Source organism: Erpetoichthys calabaricus, chromosome 7 (assembly GCF_900747795.2).
Source record: "Erpetoichthys calabaricus chromosome 7, fErpCal1.3, whole genome shotgun sequence".
Taxonomy (NCBI): domain Eukaryota; kingdom Metazoa; phylum Chordata; class Cladistia; order Polypteriformes; family Polypteridae; genus Erpetoichthys; species Erpetoichthys calabaricus.
In genome coordinates, this window is record NC_041400.2 from 129389822 (window position 1) to 129403281 (window position 13460).

General features: G+C 36.9%; 1 protein-coding gene across 6 annotated transcripts in view; it reads right to left on the bottom strand.

Annotated features, from left to right (window-relative positions):
- Window positions 1-288: 288 nt before the first annotated feature.
- The window catches only part of LOC114654677 (septin-11), a 148927-nt gene continuing 135755 nt past the window's right edge, over window positions 289-13460 (bottom strand). The window contains exons 10-11 of one of the 6 annotated variants that reach the window (XR_007935396.1): window positions 3013-3755; window positions 289-994 (exon numbers count right to left, since the gene is read on the bottom strand). Coding sequence is in view for 5 of the 6 variants with exons in the window: in XM_028805368.2 (XP_028661201.1) it covers window positions 3701-3755 (55 nt within the window). In the remaining variant the exon portion in view is untranslated. Of the gene's footprint in view, window positions 998-1116; window positions 5210-13460 lie in introns of those variants that run through there. The other 5 variants (XM_028805371.2, XM_028805370.2, XM_028805369.2 and 2 more) reach the window with 5 other exon arrangements.

Here is a 13460-nt window from a genome sequence, read left to right on the forward strand (position 1 = left end):
CAACTGACCCAAAATCTCCTTATGGGATACAATGTTTTACCAACACTTACGATGATGCGCAAGTGTTGGTAATATCTGACAGTGTGAAAGTCAATTTTTGGCCATTGGTAATAAAGGAAATAAAAAAATAAATACATCAATGAGCTTTAAACTACATTTTGAATATCGATAAAAAATATATATTTTAAGTTTAGTGATAAAAATTGCATTACAGGTAAACAAATCCAGGCAGAAATTCCAGTTGTACTGGATTAATGAAAAAAAAAGCTTCTGTAGTGTAATACAAAATGATGTTTGAAAATTTTATTTTTAGAAGTAGCAGTTTCCAAAAAAAGAAACAATCAAACATGTGCTTGCAGTGGCATTCCAGAAACAGTTTGTTTCAAGAGTTCTTAAAATGCTGTTTATGACAAAAGGCCAGAATTACAAACACTCAGGCATAATTCAGGTTACCACACACAAACCTTTGAGTGCAAAAGTCAAAAAGTCTAAAAGTGTTTTTTTTTTCTGAGCTCAGTTTGCTCTTTTTTTCTTGTCTTGTTCTTGTATATAACCTGATGTTCATCTCTCTAGGATTTCTAAATATTTTTGTAGCTAACACAGAAACAGTGTCTGAGTGCACACAAGTCAGTCCGAGAGGAATCTCAGTTGACTGTCTTGTTCAGTCCAAACTCTCCACCAAGATCAACCGCACAATTCTGATGGATATGGTTTGGCAATTTCATAGCCTCACACAAGTCATAAAAAGACATGCGGGGGGTAAACAATTCAATCCATCAAAAACATCAAATTATTACAAAATACTTTTGATGTCCAGGGATGTAAAAGATTCACTGAAAATAGCAAACACTTAATCACCATCATAGACTGTATGTAGAAGCAAACAGGCCTCGCAGCAAAGGATAATCCTCTGTGCTGAACTGTCATTCTGCTGTCACCTCCTACACCTGTCCACACGTCGTGACCGGCTGGCAGGAACATAACAGAAACAAAGCTGCTAAGGAAAGAGCACAGGAGACAGTTATTGAAAACAACAGAGGCAGCCAAAAAGGAGTCCAAAGAAAGCAAGCCATAAGCCACAGTATAAAAAAAAAAAAGACAAAAAGACAAATGAGCTGAGCAGAAGGATTTTTAATTTGATGCATAATGCATTTTGGACATGTTAACAAAGCTTCATGTCAACATGCATGATTCACGCCTTATTTATTTATTTATTTATTTACTTCTGAATACCCATGCATTAAAACAATGTAGAAGCACAACAGAACAAAGACATGCCAGGCAACAAATGTTTTACTTGGCACAGCTGTAATACATCACATGTACAACATTTTAGTTTTAGTACACTAAATACAAAAAAAAAAAGATGTAAAAATATATCAGGCTTACAAACTGTGTGGTTCATTTATTACAAAGATACTAAACTAGCCGAACAAATCCATCGGCACATATAATTTTACATTTTTTTTTCTTCCTTTGTTTTTCCTCCTTACCGAGGTTCATTAAAACTTTGGTGGAATTGTGCTTATTGCACTTTAAAAATGTTACAAAAACCAAATACAATAATTTGAAAAAGAAAACACAGAATATTACACATGTATTAAAAAAATGGCAACATCTTGGATCATGGCAGTGAGACATCAAATCACAAACACACAAGAAAGCCTTATAAATTCAGTATATTCAAAAACAATTAAGATATTCAGCACAGACTGCTTAAGAGAGAGTATTAGATGTTTTCTCAAGTTCTTTTTAATAAAAAAAATTAATGACTGGAAACAATGCAAAGCTACTGAGCACATGATGACATCTGGACCGTTTACATGCTAGTTTAGTAAAATATTAGAGCTGCCATGGCAGAACCTTTAGAGGATGGAAGGCAAACATCAACCATGTGCAAGTCAATTGTGAAGGTCCACAATGGCCTGCAATACTGCCTGATCTTTTACTCCAACATGTAAAGAGTCACAGCACAGAAAGTGGTAGAAACAAAAAGGAAAGAGTGTAAGAGGCAGTCGGGAAGATAAACTCTCATTATCTGGTATATGCATCATCAAGAAAGGGGAAGAAGCAACAGCTGCTCACTTGTGAATATTGGACATGGAGTAAATTCACCAGTGCCTTCAGACCACTTTTGCAAATTTCAATAGATGACCGTTGGAGAGATTAGCCTCTGCATGATATGCCAGCTGAGGGTATCAACTTGAGCAGACACCCTAATGGCATGTGGTTAGCTGCGACTTAAATACACCTTTGCCCAAATTATAATTAAAAAAAAAAGTAAGAAATTCTGAAATAGACCTTATAGTACACCCTAGTCTTCCTACCACTTCTTTCTAATGAAGGGAACTTAACCAATAGGTAGAAGAACACCATAGGTAGTTGAGAATAAAGGAATCACAAATTCTATGGATTAAATCAGCTAATGGCCACAACTCTTTTTCTTGAAACAACATCAAATAACAAATTCGGAGTATCAATTTTCACTTGATCAGCACCTCCTGATTTTCACTAAGTCAAAGTTGGGAGGGGACCTGTTCTGTTTGTGCAGATGTGTCTGTTTAACAATTATCCTAATGGTGTACTGTGAAATGCATAAGGAAGAAGATTCACCAATTATAAATTATTTACGTTTTAGAATAACATCGAATTCAGAGGGCTATACAAGGCACTGGATTTGAGAAGGTTCTTCAGGTTTTCTAACAAATGCTAAGGGCACTTGAGCAGCCAGGTGGTATGATATATGTACTAAAGTGCAGTCTAGTCTCCCCAGACATGGCCTCGAGTTAGAGGAACACTGAACAGATCATCAACTGGTCTCTTGTTCAGACAGATGTGGTCACATTAAAAGTTAAGGAGGGCAAACCCTGCACACCACATATCAGAAGGTGACTCATCTTCACATCATACTAGGATCTTCACTTAACATGACATTATTTAAGTTAATGGGAAGATCACAGGGGGAAGACAGAAAAGCTTCTAACTGAGAACACTTCCAACTGCCATACTTACATGCATGGAAGAAAAAACTTATCCATAAAAGGTACTGAGGGGATTAGCTATTCCGTGCAGAGCCAGGGGTTACTGTAGAGAAACAAAGTAGGAGAAAGAGAAAGAATTTGGACGGCTACTAGAAAGCAGGAATTAAACGTGGCACAAGGGACTTGTATAGTCACAACTATTTAGTCTAAAGATGCCGGAGATATGCAGATTGGCAGAAAAGTAACTGAATAAGTAACAGAGGTGTGCAGGCTGTATACTATAACAAACAAAAATGTCTTGTGGCTTTAGTCTCTCATTATTCCTATTTAAAAAAACATCAAAATTGTTAAATTTTAAAATACATGGAATTGTGTAAAATATATATATATTTTTTAAACATTCCATTATTAGCAATGCTTTATGAGGAAACTCTACTTAAAGACACACGCTGCACTCCATTTACATAAAAGTCTCTCTCAAACTTGAATTACACCTGGATTCACTTTCTCCTTGTGCCACGTTACTTACTTATTTGTTTATTTAAATGAGGCAAATGAAAATCTTTTACTGGACAGAAGTGGAGCTAGAAATGACTAGTGCTGAATGAAACAGTGTTTCTGAATTAAAAAAGGGACAGACAGACAGACAAACAAACAGAAAGGGTGACTACCTAGCCTGGAAGAAAAAGAAATCAGATCAAAAATAACATCCCAAGAATTCAGAGGGTCAGCAATGGTCGCCATGTCTTGGAAAATTTCAGAAACGGAAGAAATCTGCCCAGAAAAGGAATGCAATATAATGTTAAGATAAAAAAGTACACATACATATTATGATCTGCTAAATACATTTCCAAATACTGAACAAGAATTAATGTAAAAGATACATGGATGCAAAGAACAAATTTTACAATAAAAACATTTAATATATTTAAACATTCAGATACACACATACATATTATATTATTATATGGAGCTAAACAAAATCTAATGGGATATGACTTTTGCACACACACTGCTAGAATACATGCAAACCTCTTTAAACAGGTCTTTATCCTAACATGTCTATGCAGACATTACTTCAAGTATTTTAATGTAACACGCTGTAGCAGCAATGCTTTTGCCAGGAATGACTTGCTGTCCATCTAAGGTGGTCATGATATCCACAATGTCCTATTGTATACTAATACACTTACACAACAGGAGCAGTGCATTTAACTTTAAGTGAGAGAAGATACATTTTCTAACGTTAAAGATTTAGATGTTCATTATAAATATAAATACGTTTCTGACCAATCAGTAATTAATTGAAAACTATTTACGACTACTCTTCCAATTTGTGACTTGAGAATGTCTTTAGGAAAGAAACAGAACACACAATGGAATAATGGTCATCAAAAAGATACTGAACCTCCAGCCTCTCTGGAGAGATGGCACTGCCTACACAAATTAATGCTTTATTCAGACTCCGAGGCCCTGGGGTATTCAGTGAGCGGACACATGTTTTGTCTAGCATTAAAATGTAATGAAAATTACAAGACAGAAGATGAGGTTATGTAGCACTTTTCTAGCTTTCCATGCTACCAATCTTAAACCTCAGTGATGCATTCTGCTAAAGTCGAATTTAACAAGATAGGATTAATGCAGAACAGAAATTTTAAGGAAGCAGAGGCTGAAGCCACTCTTACTCTCTCCAGGTTTCCATACTGACAATATAGTATGAAAAAGAAATATTCAATAATTCCAGCAATGATATGTCTTCTTTAAATGAGAAAACCGGTCACAGTTGGCAGTATATCACTGCATAAACTATATAAACCAAAATAGCGAGCATGTACATAATTATACAGTAAAAAAAATTAGCTTTGAAGTGTGCATGCATGTTAATTTTCAAATATTTAATATGACATCAGAAAAGTCACAATTAAAGGCCAAATTTACACATATTATTTGACACTTGTGTGTGTTTGTATAGAGAGTATTGCATATCATCCACACACTCATATATAAACATACATGTACTATTTAAACAAATACTTTAAAAAAGCAACACAAAATAGACAAATACACTGCATATAACACTTCATATTTGAACATTTTCAGAACTAAAATTGCTTTTGAGCATCACACTACCAAGCAGCAGTCAGTTGCCTTCCTGCTACTGCAGAACAATGAGCAGGTGAATGTGAAAGATGTCCATGGTCAGGCACCCTGCTTATGTGAAGCTTGAACTGCAAATGGAATGGAAAAACAAAAACAAAGGAAAAAATTACAAAAAAACAAAAAAAAAAACAAAACAACAAAATGAGATAAAAGACATCACATAGATATATCAAATAAATGTTTTAAAGGAAATGCTAAATTAAAATGAAATGGATACACAGACCAGACAGCTTGGGTCAACTGCAACAAACTGAAAAGAGCGCACTAACATGAGCCCAACTGCAATGCATTTTGGTGCTGATCTCTGTCTGTAGCACTGCACTAGAATGGTTATAAAGTGTATCTGCAACGGACCCTAAGCAACAGCTGCCGCCCTCTAGAGGTGACCAAAGTAGCAGACAAGCATTAAAAAAAAAAAAAAAAAGCAGAACAATACAAAATGTATTAATGTTCAAGTTTTATTAATACACATGTATAAATTGAAGAGTGATTTTTAGTAATGGAAGTTTACTGTGAATCTCTTAGCTCTGGATTATAAGATATCTTATAGGGAGAGAGGAGAGCTAAACGAAATTGCTATGTACTACTGTGAGGGTTTATGGTATTCTGTATTATCCGGGAGTCAAATTAATAGATTTGTTACATAATGTTTTGTGATAGGTTGCTAAATGGGGAAAGCAGAGGGTAAAATGAATAAAATGCAACTTTCTATTAAAAAAAAAAAACCAAAAAAACCCCCACTTTTGCCTCTTAAAAGTGATTATTTATGACCATACTTTGGAATACTCTCTCTTCTGTGGCTGTGGTCTAATTATACTGTGTTACAAACAACCAGAAGGCCTTGGAAGAGGTGCGTCATCCCAATCAATCACAAGGTTGGGTTTCACTGCACACTCGACAATAACGGTGATCACTGCTGATGAACCAAATAACTGACACTGGCAGGCAAAGCGTTGTTTTGAAATTCCAAAAGCTCATTCAATGCCACTTCTTGCTTTTTTCCCCCAACACACTACAGGATTATATGCCAGATTATGCTATTGTAAAGGATAAGCATGCTCATTTGATGAGAACTCCATAATGTAATGCTTCTTCAAGATCGGATTTCAGTTGACTGCTGTCAAAAAGTCAAATAGCCTACTGCTCATCTTTGTTTGGCATAGTTACGGTGGTTATACACTGAGATAGAATGACTGCAGCAACACTGCAGCTGGGTCAAGAAAGTGTAACTGAATTTCTTTTAAAGTAAGTGACCAGAAAACCTGTTATGCAGTACAGTAATCCCTCGCTATATCGCGCTTCGCCTTTCGCGGCTTCACTCCATCGCGGATTTTATATGTAAGCATATTTAAATATATATCGCGGATTTTTCGCTGCTTCGCGGATTTCTGAGGACAATGGGTCTTTTAATTTCTGGTACATGCTTCCTCAGTTGGTTTGCCCAGTTGATTTCATACAAGGGACGCTATTGGCAGATGGCTGAGAAGCTACCCAACTTACTTTTCTTTCTCTCTCTCTTGCGCTATCTGTGATCCTGACGTAGGGGGTGTGAGCAGGGGGGCTGTTCGCACACCTAGACGATACGGACGCTCGTCTGAAAATGCTGAAAGATTATCTTCAAGTTGCTACCTTCTGTGTGCAGCTTTTAACTATGCTGCATGGTGCTTCGCATACTTAAAAGCTCAAAGGGCACGTATTGATTTTTTTATCTGTCTCTCTCTCTCTGCTCCTGACGGAGGGGGTGTGAGCTGCCTCCTTCAACAGCTTTGTGCCGCGGTGCTTCGCATACTTACAAGCCAAACAGCCCTATTGATTTTTTTGCTCCTTTGAAGAGGAAGATATGTTTGCATTCTTTTAATTGTGAGACTGAACTGTCATCTCTGTCTTGTCATGGAGCACAGTTTAAACTTTTGAAAAAGAGACAAATGTTTGTTTGCAGTGTTTGAATAACGTTCCTGTCTCTCTACAACCTCCTGTGTTTCTGCGCAAATCTGTGACCTAAGCATGACAATATAAAAATAACCATATAAACATATGGTTTCTACTTCGCGGATTTTCTTATTTCGCGGGTGGCTCTGGAACGCAACCCCCGCGATGGAGGAGGGATTACTGTACTGTAATTTCTCTCAATTCGCCACTCGTTTCTTGGCAGCACTGTAACGAATACACAATATAAGACTATGCACTTGTTTAAATACTATGTTGGTTTCTTTGGAGAACCAAGATATATTAAGGTTAACTTCTTAGTTGTGTTCAGGGTGAATACCACTTTGAAGCCTCATCTAGCTGCAAAAACGCACATTAACAGACTTGTAACTGAATAATAATAAATCAATAGTATTAAGTACTCTGAGACATGGGAGTTGAATACAAAGCACATCCCCAAAAGTCCCATGTCCATTAACATACAGACTGACTTGAATAGTGCAGGTGCCACTGCTCTGGACAAATATATCTAAGTTGGTGCAGTGCAGCAGAGGTTGCTGATCTGGAGGGAAGTGGCAGAGGGAATCTCGACAATGAGGCAAAACAAGCAGCAGTAGAACAGCCTGCATGACACAGCAGACCAACACACCAGCAAGCTCTTCACCAGTTTGAAGTGAAGATGCTGAAACTTAAGAAAAAAGGGTTCGAATTAAACATGAAACTTGTGCTGGCACAGAAGCAGAAAGAGAGGGGGAGAGAGACAACGTTACCTTGGAGAATTTTCATTTTCTCTTTAAACATAAACAAAGTACATTGTGCTACAAATGTACTACTTTAACAAAACAGAAGTGCTTTGAAGGTAGGGGGAACAATAATTCTGTTTCCTTACTTCACAAGTTTAACTTCCTGCTCTTTTAGAAATAAAACTTGATCTTTACTGGCCATTAAACTGGTGTCTTTGGTACTGATTTTGTAATTATAGCATGTGTATTTGTTTGCCTGGACTAACTTATTAAAAACAAAAGGAGCCCTGGAAACTGGACTAAGCACAACTTTGATTTTACACATTTTTTGAGCTTGGAGCAAAATGACCAGAATGCAGATGGACTAACTTGGCAAGGTTGTCGCAATTGACCCTTTGATTTGAAACAATGAAAACCACAGACATGCCACAACCTTGACTCCATGTGACTCCATGTGATAAAAAGTACAATCTAAGAAAGAATATGATTATTAATATGTGATCTACACTGTTAATTTGTTTGAATTCCACAAAACATTAAACAAATGCATGCTAGGGACTACTGGTTTGGACTCCAGATTTTGTTTCTTCCTGTACAATTCTTTATTTACCACCAGTAGCAAATATGGCCCAGCAGGATTCTCAGGCCCAGAGTGAGAGTGTTGGATGTCCCCTCCAAGAACAGCACGGTCATTGTAGAGCTCAAAAACACATCACACTTGTTGATCATTAAGAGAAAATCTTTATAAACCAGAAAGTATCTGGCAATAATTCAGCAATGTAAACTAGAGACATATTTTTCTGTAAGTGAAATAATATTAGAAGTAAATAAATGAAAAAATAAAAGCAAACTGTTAGAATAATAGAAGGACTTGTGATATTCCAGAGAATCTGGGCTAGACCCTCATGGAAGGAAAGAACTGAAAGAGCAGCAACAAGCACTTTTATAGCTGTACAATTTTAGACTAAAGGGAAATCATATTTTAAGATCAACATTATGCTTTAATAAAGTTCTGAAGCAAATTCAGAATTGGAATATACAGGATTAGTAAAAAGAAGACCAATTTTTTTTATATTGTATGGAAGGACAGGAGGATGGCATGGTAGTAGCTCACACATCCTTACTGGCTGTTCCAAATCCCCTCCGGAGTCACTTCCATGATGGGATTATGATTTTCTTCCAAACACGCTGTTGCTTGGACTGACCAAACTAAATGGGTCCAGTCTTCGTATGTACCTCAGGCTCCTCTCTTTAGTCCATTACTACCAGAAAGGCTCATAAATAGATTAACGGACTGACATTTAGACTTACTAACTCAGAAGCAAGTCTAACTTGTAATGTAAGTTATTTATCAATTTAAAACTGAATTCTTTTGCAACATCACAATTCACATTTAATCTGCTTTTCCTGACTATGGCAGTGGCAACATACCAATCTAGACAGAACAGTAGCACCTTATGGTCATAACAGTTTCCAGCTTATCCCTGAGAATTCCTAGGTGCCACCCCCAGGCTGGGTGAGAAGTACGGTATACTCCCGCCACTACTATTCTAGGCCTGCGCTGGGTCTTCTGTTAGTGGGCCAGGCTTAATGTAGGAGGTGCAGGGGTATCCTTGTTTCTGATGTATTCAAGAAAGTTGCAGCTTTAATCGTACTATAAAAAGCACACTCTATATGACATATCTCATGCTGGCCTTTTAGAAGGAACCCTGAATAATTCTGAAAAGGATGCTCTAATAATAATTAATAATGCTTTTAGATTTATGCACAGCTTTTTTTTTTTTTTTTTTTTAATTTTTTTTTGACCACAGCATTTAATTATTCAGGCTTAAGAATGTGGTTGACTTGTCAAACACTTGGCTTATTGGGTTTACTTAGGAGATTGCTTTCAGTATGTATAGTAAACATGATGACCTTATTGTCTGTAGTAAGATATGCCACTCACTATAGGGACAAATTCATCTCCTTGGTCTATCTTGCCATTAATATATAAAATTTGAAAACATAATATCTTTCATTTATATGCTGATAAACTTATTTACACTTAATAATTAAAGAGATATCCACTTTTGACATAAAAATAATCTGCTTTAATAAGGGGAAACAGTAGATGACTGAAAATTATTTGTCCACAAAACCCATAAAAGTGTTATAAAGTTGAAATTAATTCAGATAGTAAGGCAATACTTACTCCTCAATCTTAATTCAATGCATCTGAACCTGTCATATTTGGTGCTTGTACAGTTCTTTTGCTACATTTTTATCTTCACTAAGAAAATGTTCTTTGTCTCTTTAGATGTTTCTTTTTTTTTCCTTTTTTCCTTTTTTAAATTTAGAACTATAGAGAATTTTGTACATTCATTTTGTTTTTGGTGATATTAATTTATATTATTTTTATCTTTGAACTATTGCAATGCCATTTTATTTCTGTCATGGTCGTTGATTTGTAACAATGGTTGCTAAGACGCAGTTGCACATTACTAAGAGACGTGACCTAGAAGTCCAGGTCGGTTTGATTGAAGGTACAGAATGCTATTCAAGACTGTAGGATACTCCTAAAAAAACCTCTTGCATTTCTTTTGTTGTTTGTTGGTTTCTGGCTACATACTTTGTGATTCCCCAACTCCGATTTAGATTTGTGATTTTGACTACTGAGTTAAAAGATGTCCAGCTTCTGACCTTTGCCTGGTTACATTTGAACTCCCAGTCCCTAATGTTTTCCTTAGTGACATACCAACTTCTGCTTGTAGCAGAATAGAACTTTAGTTTGGCTGTATGCTCCCAAAAAATAGTTATTGGTGACGAAGATTTCATCTTTAGTTATGACTTAACTCCCAACACCAACGTTCTGTAGCTTACAAATACTACAAAACTAGCTGTGTTACCCAGCTTCACCTGGGAATGTCTTAAGACAATGTTGCTCAGGTATACTGGCAAGGGTTAATCAGATGTATCAGAAGTATTATGTGAATAACTGAAGATTTTTCTGTATACAGTATTTTTTTTTCACCTAGGGGCCAATATTATTAGTTCACTGGAGCTCCTTACTCTTGAACACACCTTACTATTTTCCAAGTCTGCTTAATCCTGAGCCTGGTCACAGGGGAGCTGGAGCCTAACCCAGCAAGCATAGGGAATAAGGCATCACAGGTGAACACACACTCACAACCAATTTGGCATCGCCAGTCCTCCTAATCTGAATACCTTTGGCCTGTGGGAGGAAACCCGCACAGTCACAAGGAGAATATGCAAACTCAATGCAGGGAACACCCAGGGTATGACCCCTAGTCTTCTTACTGTGAGGCAGCAGTGCTACAACTGTGTCACCATGCTGCCTGATCTGGAACATTCTACATACAACTGCACTAGTAACATTCGTGACAGAGACCAATTCTTGCTTTTTCTAGTGTCCTGAATTTTGCTGATGGCCATTGCAAAACACAACTTTAGATGAAACTGTATTATTTTGAGCTCAATCAGGTTAGTAGGAATAACGGAAATTTTGGGCATAAATATAGTTTAACCTTGTAGCAGATTCTGCAAAAACAGTACCTTCAGTTAGATTTGCATGTAACGCTTTGATATGTAATTTTGTGCCATTACAAAATTTTGGAGGGTTTAAATCAAAAGCAATATACACTGAATGGTGGTTTAATAAACTAATTACAAATAGCAGTGACGTTTACAGTCTGCTAATTTTTGTGTTCCATGGAAAGAATTTAAATGTTTTAAGCATTGTACAGATAAGCACAGATGAAACTAAGTAATACTGTGATCTATGTACAATGTTCACTTCCTCTGTGTTCTGTACATGGCGGACCCCTTTAGAGAGCTGTGCAAGCATCTAAACTGACCAAGGCATGGTGTTGCTCCCAGCTTCTGTTTTACATACGGCTGGTACACTGTACTGGCAATACTCTGTCTGTGCTTTGCAAACAGGAGCACAGTGGCACATTATGGCCCAACCTCAAAGGGGATGCCCCAGTTCTATGCAATATTACATGTATTTTACCATCCAGCTACACCTTCCCATCCCCTATTTTCTGAAGTTTATTTATACAAAAAAGAGTACTGAAAATTCCAGTCTGGCTTTAGTTTGAATGTATTTTGTACTGCACTGTGAGGAGAAAGAAAAAGCTAACAGAACAGGGAGTACTGTGTGTACCCATGTAGGCCACTTTCTAATCATGTCTTCTTTGAGTTTCACTTTTCTTCACATCTCATTTTCTATGCAAATCGGCTCCTCATCTCTTTTCAATCAAATCCATCAAAACACTTTTGAGATTTTTTGGGGTATTTAGTTTGCCTGTTGTGGGGCAGAGCTTTTAACCCTTAATATATTAAAATATCCTTTCCATATTGGATTCAACAAGGTGCTGAAAAAAATGCTTACAGATTAATGTCCTTGCTGAATTTATACCATTACACAATTACTGCACATGTTTATGCCATACATTCATTCATTCTACAAAACTCTAGTTTCATGTCATTCCATATGTATGTGCCCTGCTGAATTTAAATATGGGCTCAGGAGACTGGAGCAAAATTAAGTCACTGTCCTTTTGATGGAAACAGTTTGGGTGTTCTTAGTGACATGGCACATTATCCTGGTCCAAGTATCCTTTTCAAAAGAAGAAGACTATGGCCATAAATGTATGCACAACTTAGCAAAAATGCTTAAGTACACAGTGGCATTCAAACTGGTATTAAAACATGAGCCAAAAAACCTTTCCCAACATCATCACACTATGACTGTATCATTGATACAGTGCAGGATGGATCCATGGATTCATAGTGTTTAGACCAAATCCAACCATCTTCATTTTACAATGGAAGTCAAGATTGGTCTGATCAGGTGCCATTTTTTCAATTTTCAATCATCCTGTTTTGGTGATGATTTGCTCCACATAACTTCATCTTCCTATTCTTAGCTAACAGAAGTGTTAACTGGAGTGGTTTTCTACTGTTGTATACTCCATGTTTCAAAGTACCAAACCTCCATCCATCCATCCATTTTCCAACCCGCTGAATCCGAACACAGGGTCACGGGGGTCTGCTGGAGCCAACACAGGGCACAAGGCAGGGAACCAATCCTGGGCAGGGTGCCAACCCACCGCAGGACAGTACCAAACCTTTTATGTTCAAAACTACATTTCCACACAGCACTGCTGCTAGTTCAGTATTTGTGGCATTTCTGTTGGTTTGAACAAATCTGGCAATTTTCCTTTGACCTCTCTCATTAACACAGTGCACCCCCCACAAGTGTATAATGACAAATTAGGAAGTATGAATGACTCTGAATTGTCCCGAGTACAAGTGTGGATATGTGAAGAAATAGGCCTAAGTGACGGATTATATTTGAGGATGTCATTTTACTTTAATCTCCTATTTTATAAAATGAATTCATGCCAAATACTATATGTCATTATAAGGATTTGTTTTCAATACATAAGAACACTTCTTGATAGCATTAATTACATCTTCACTAGACAAAAAGGTTCAATAATATGCCACTTGAAAAAGAATTTCCAGCCCTTGGATTGGAAAGAATGTATGTGCCAGCTTGTGAATGGAACAGAGAGATGTGTATACAGGGCTTAAAGATATCCAACAGCTGACAAATTAACAAGGAAATGTTGATCTATAAAGG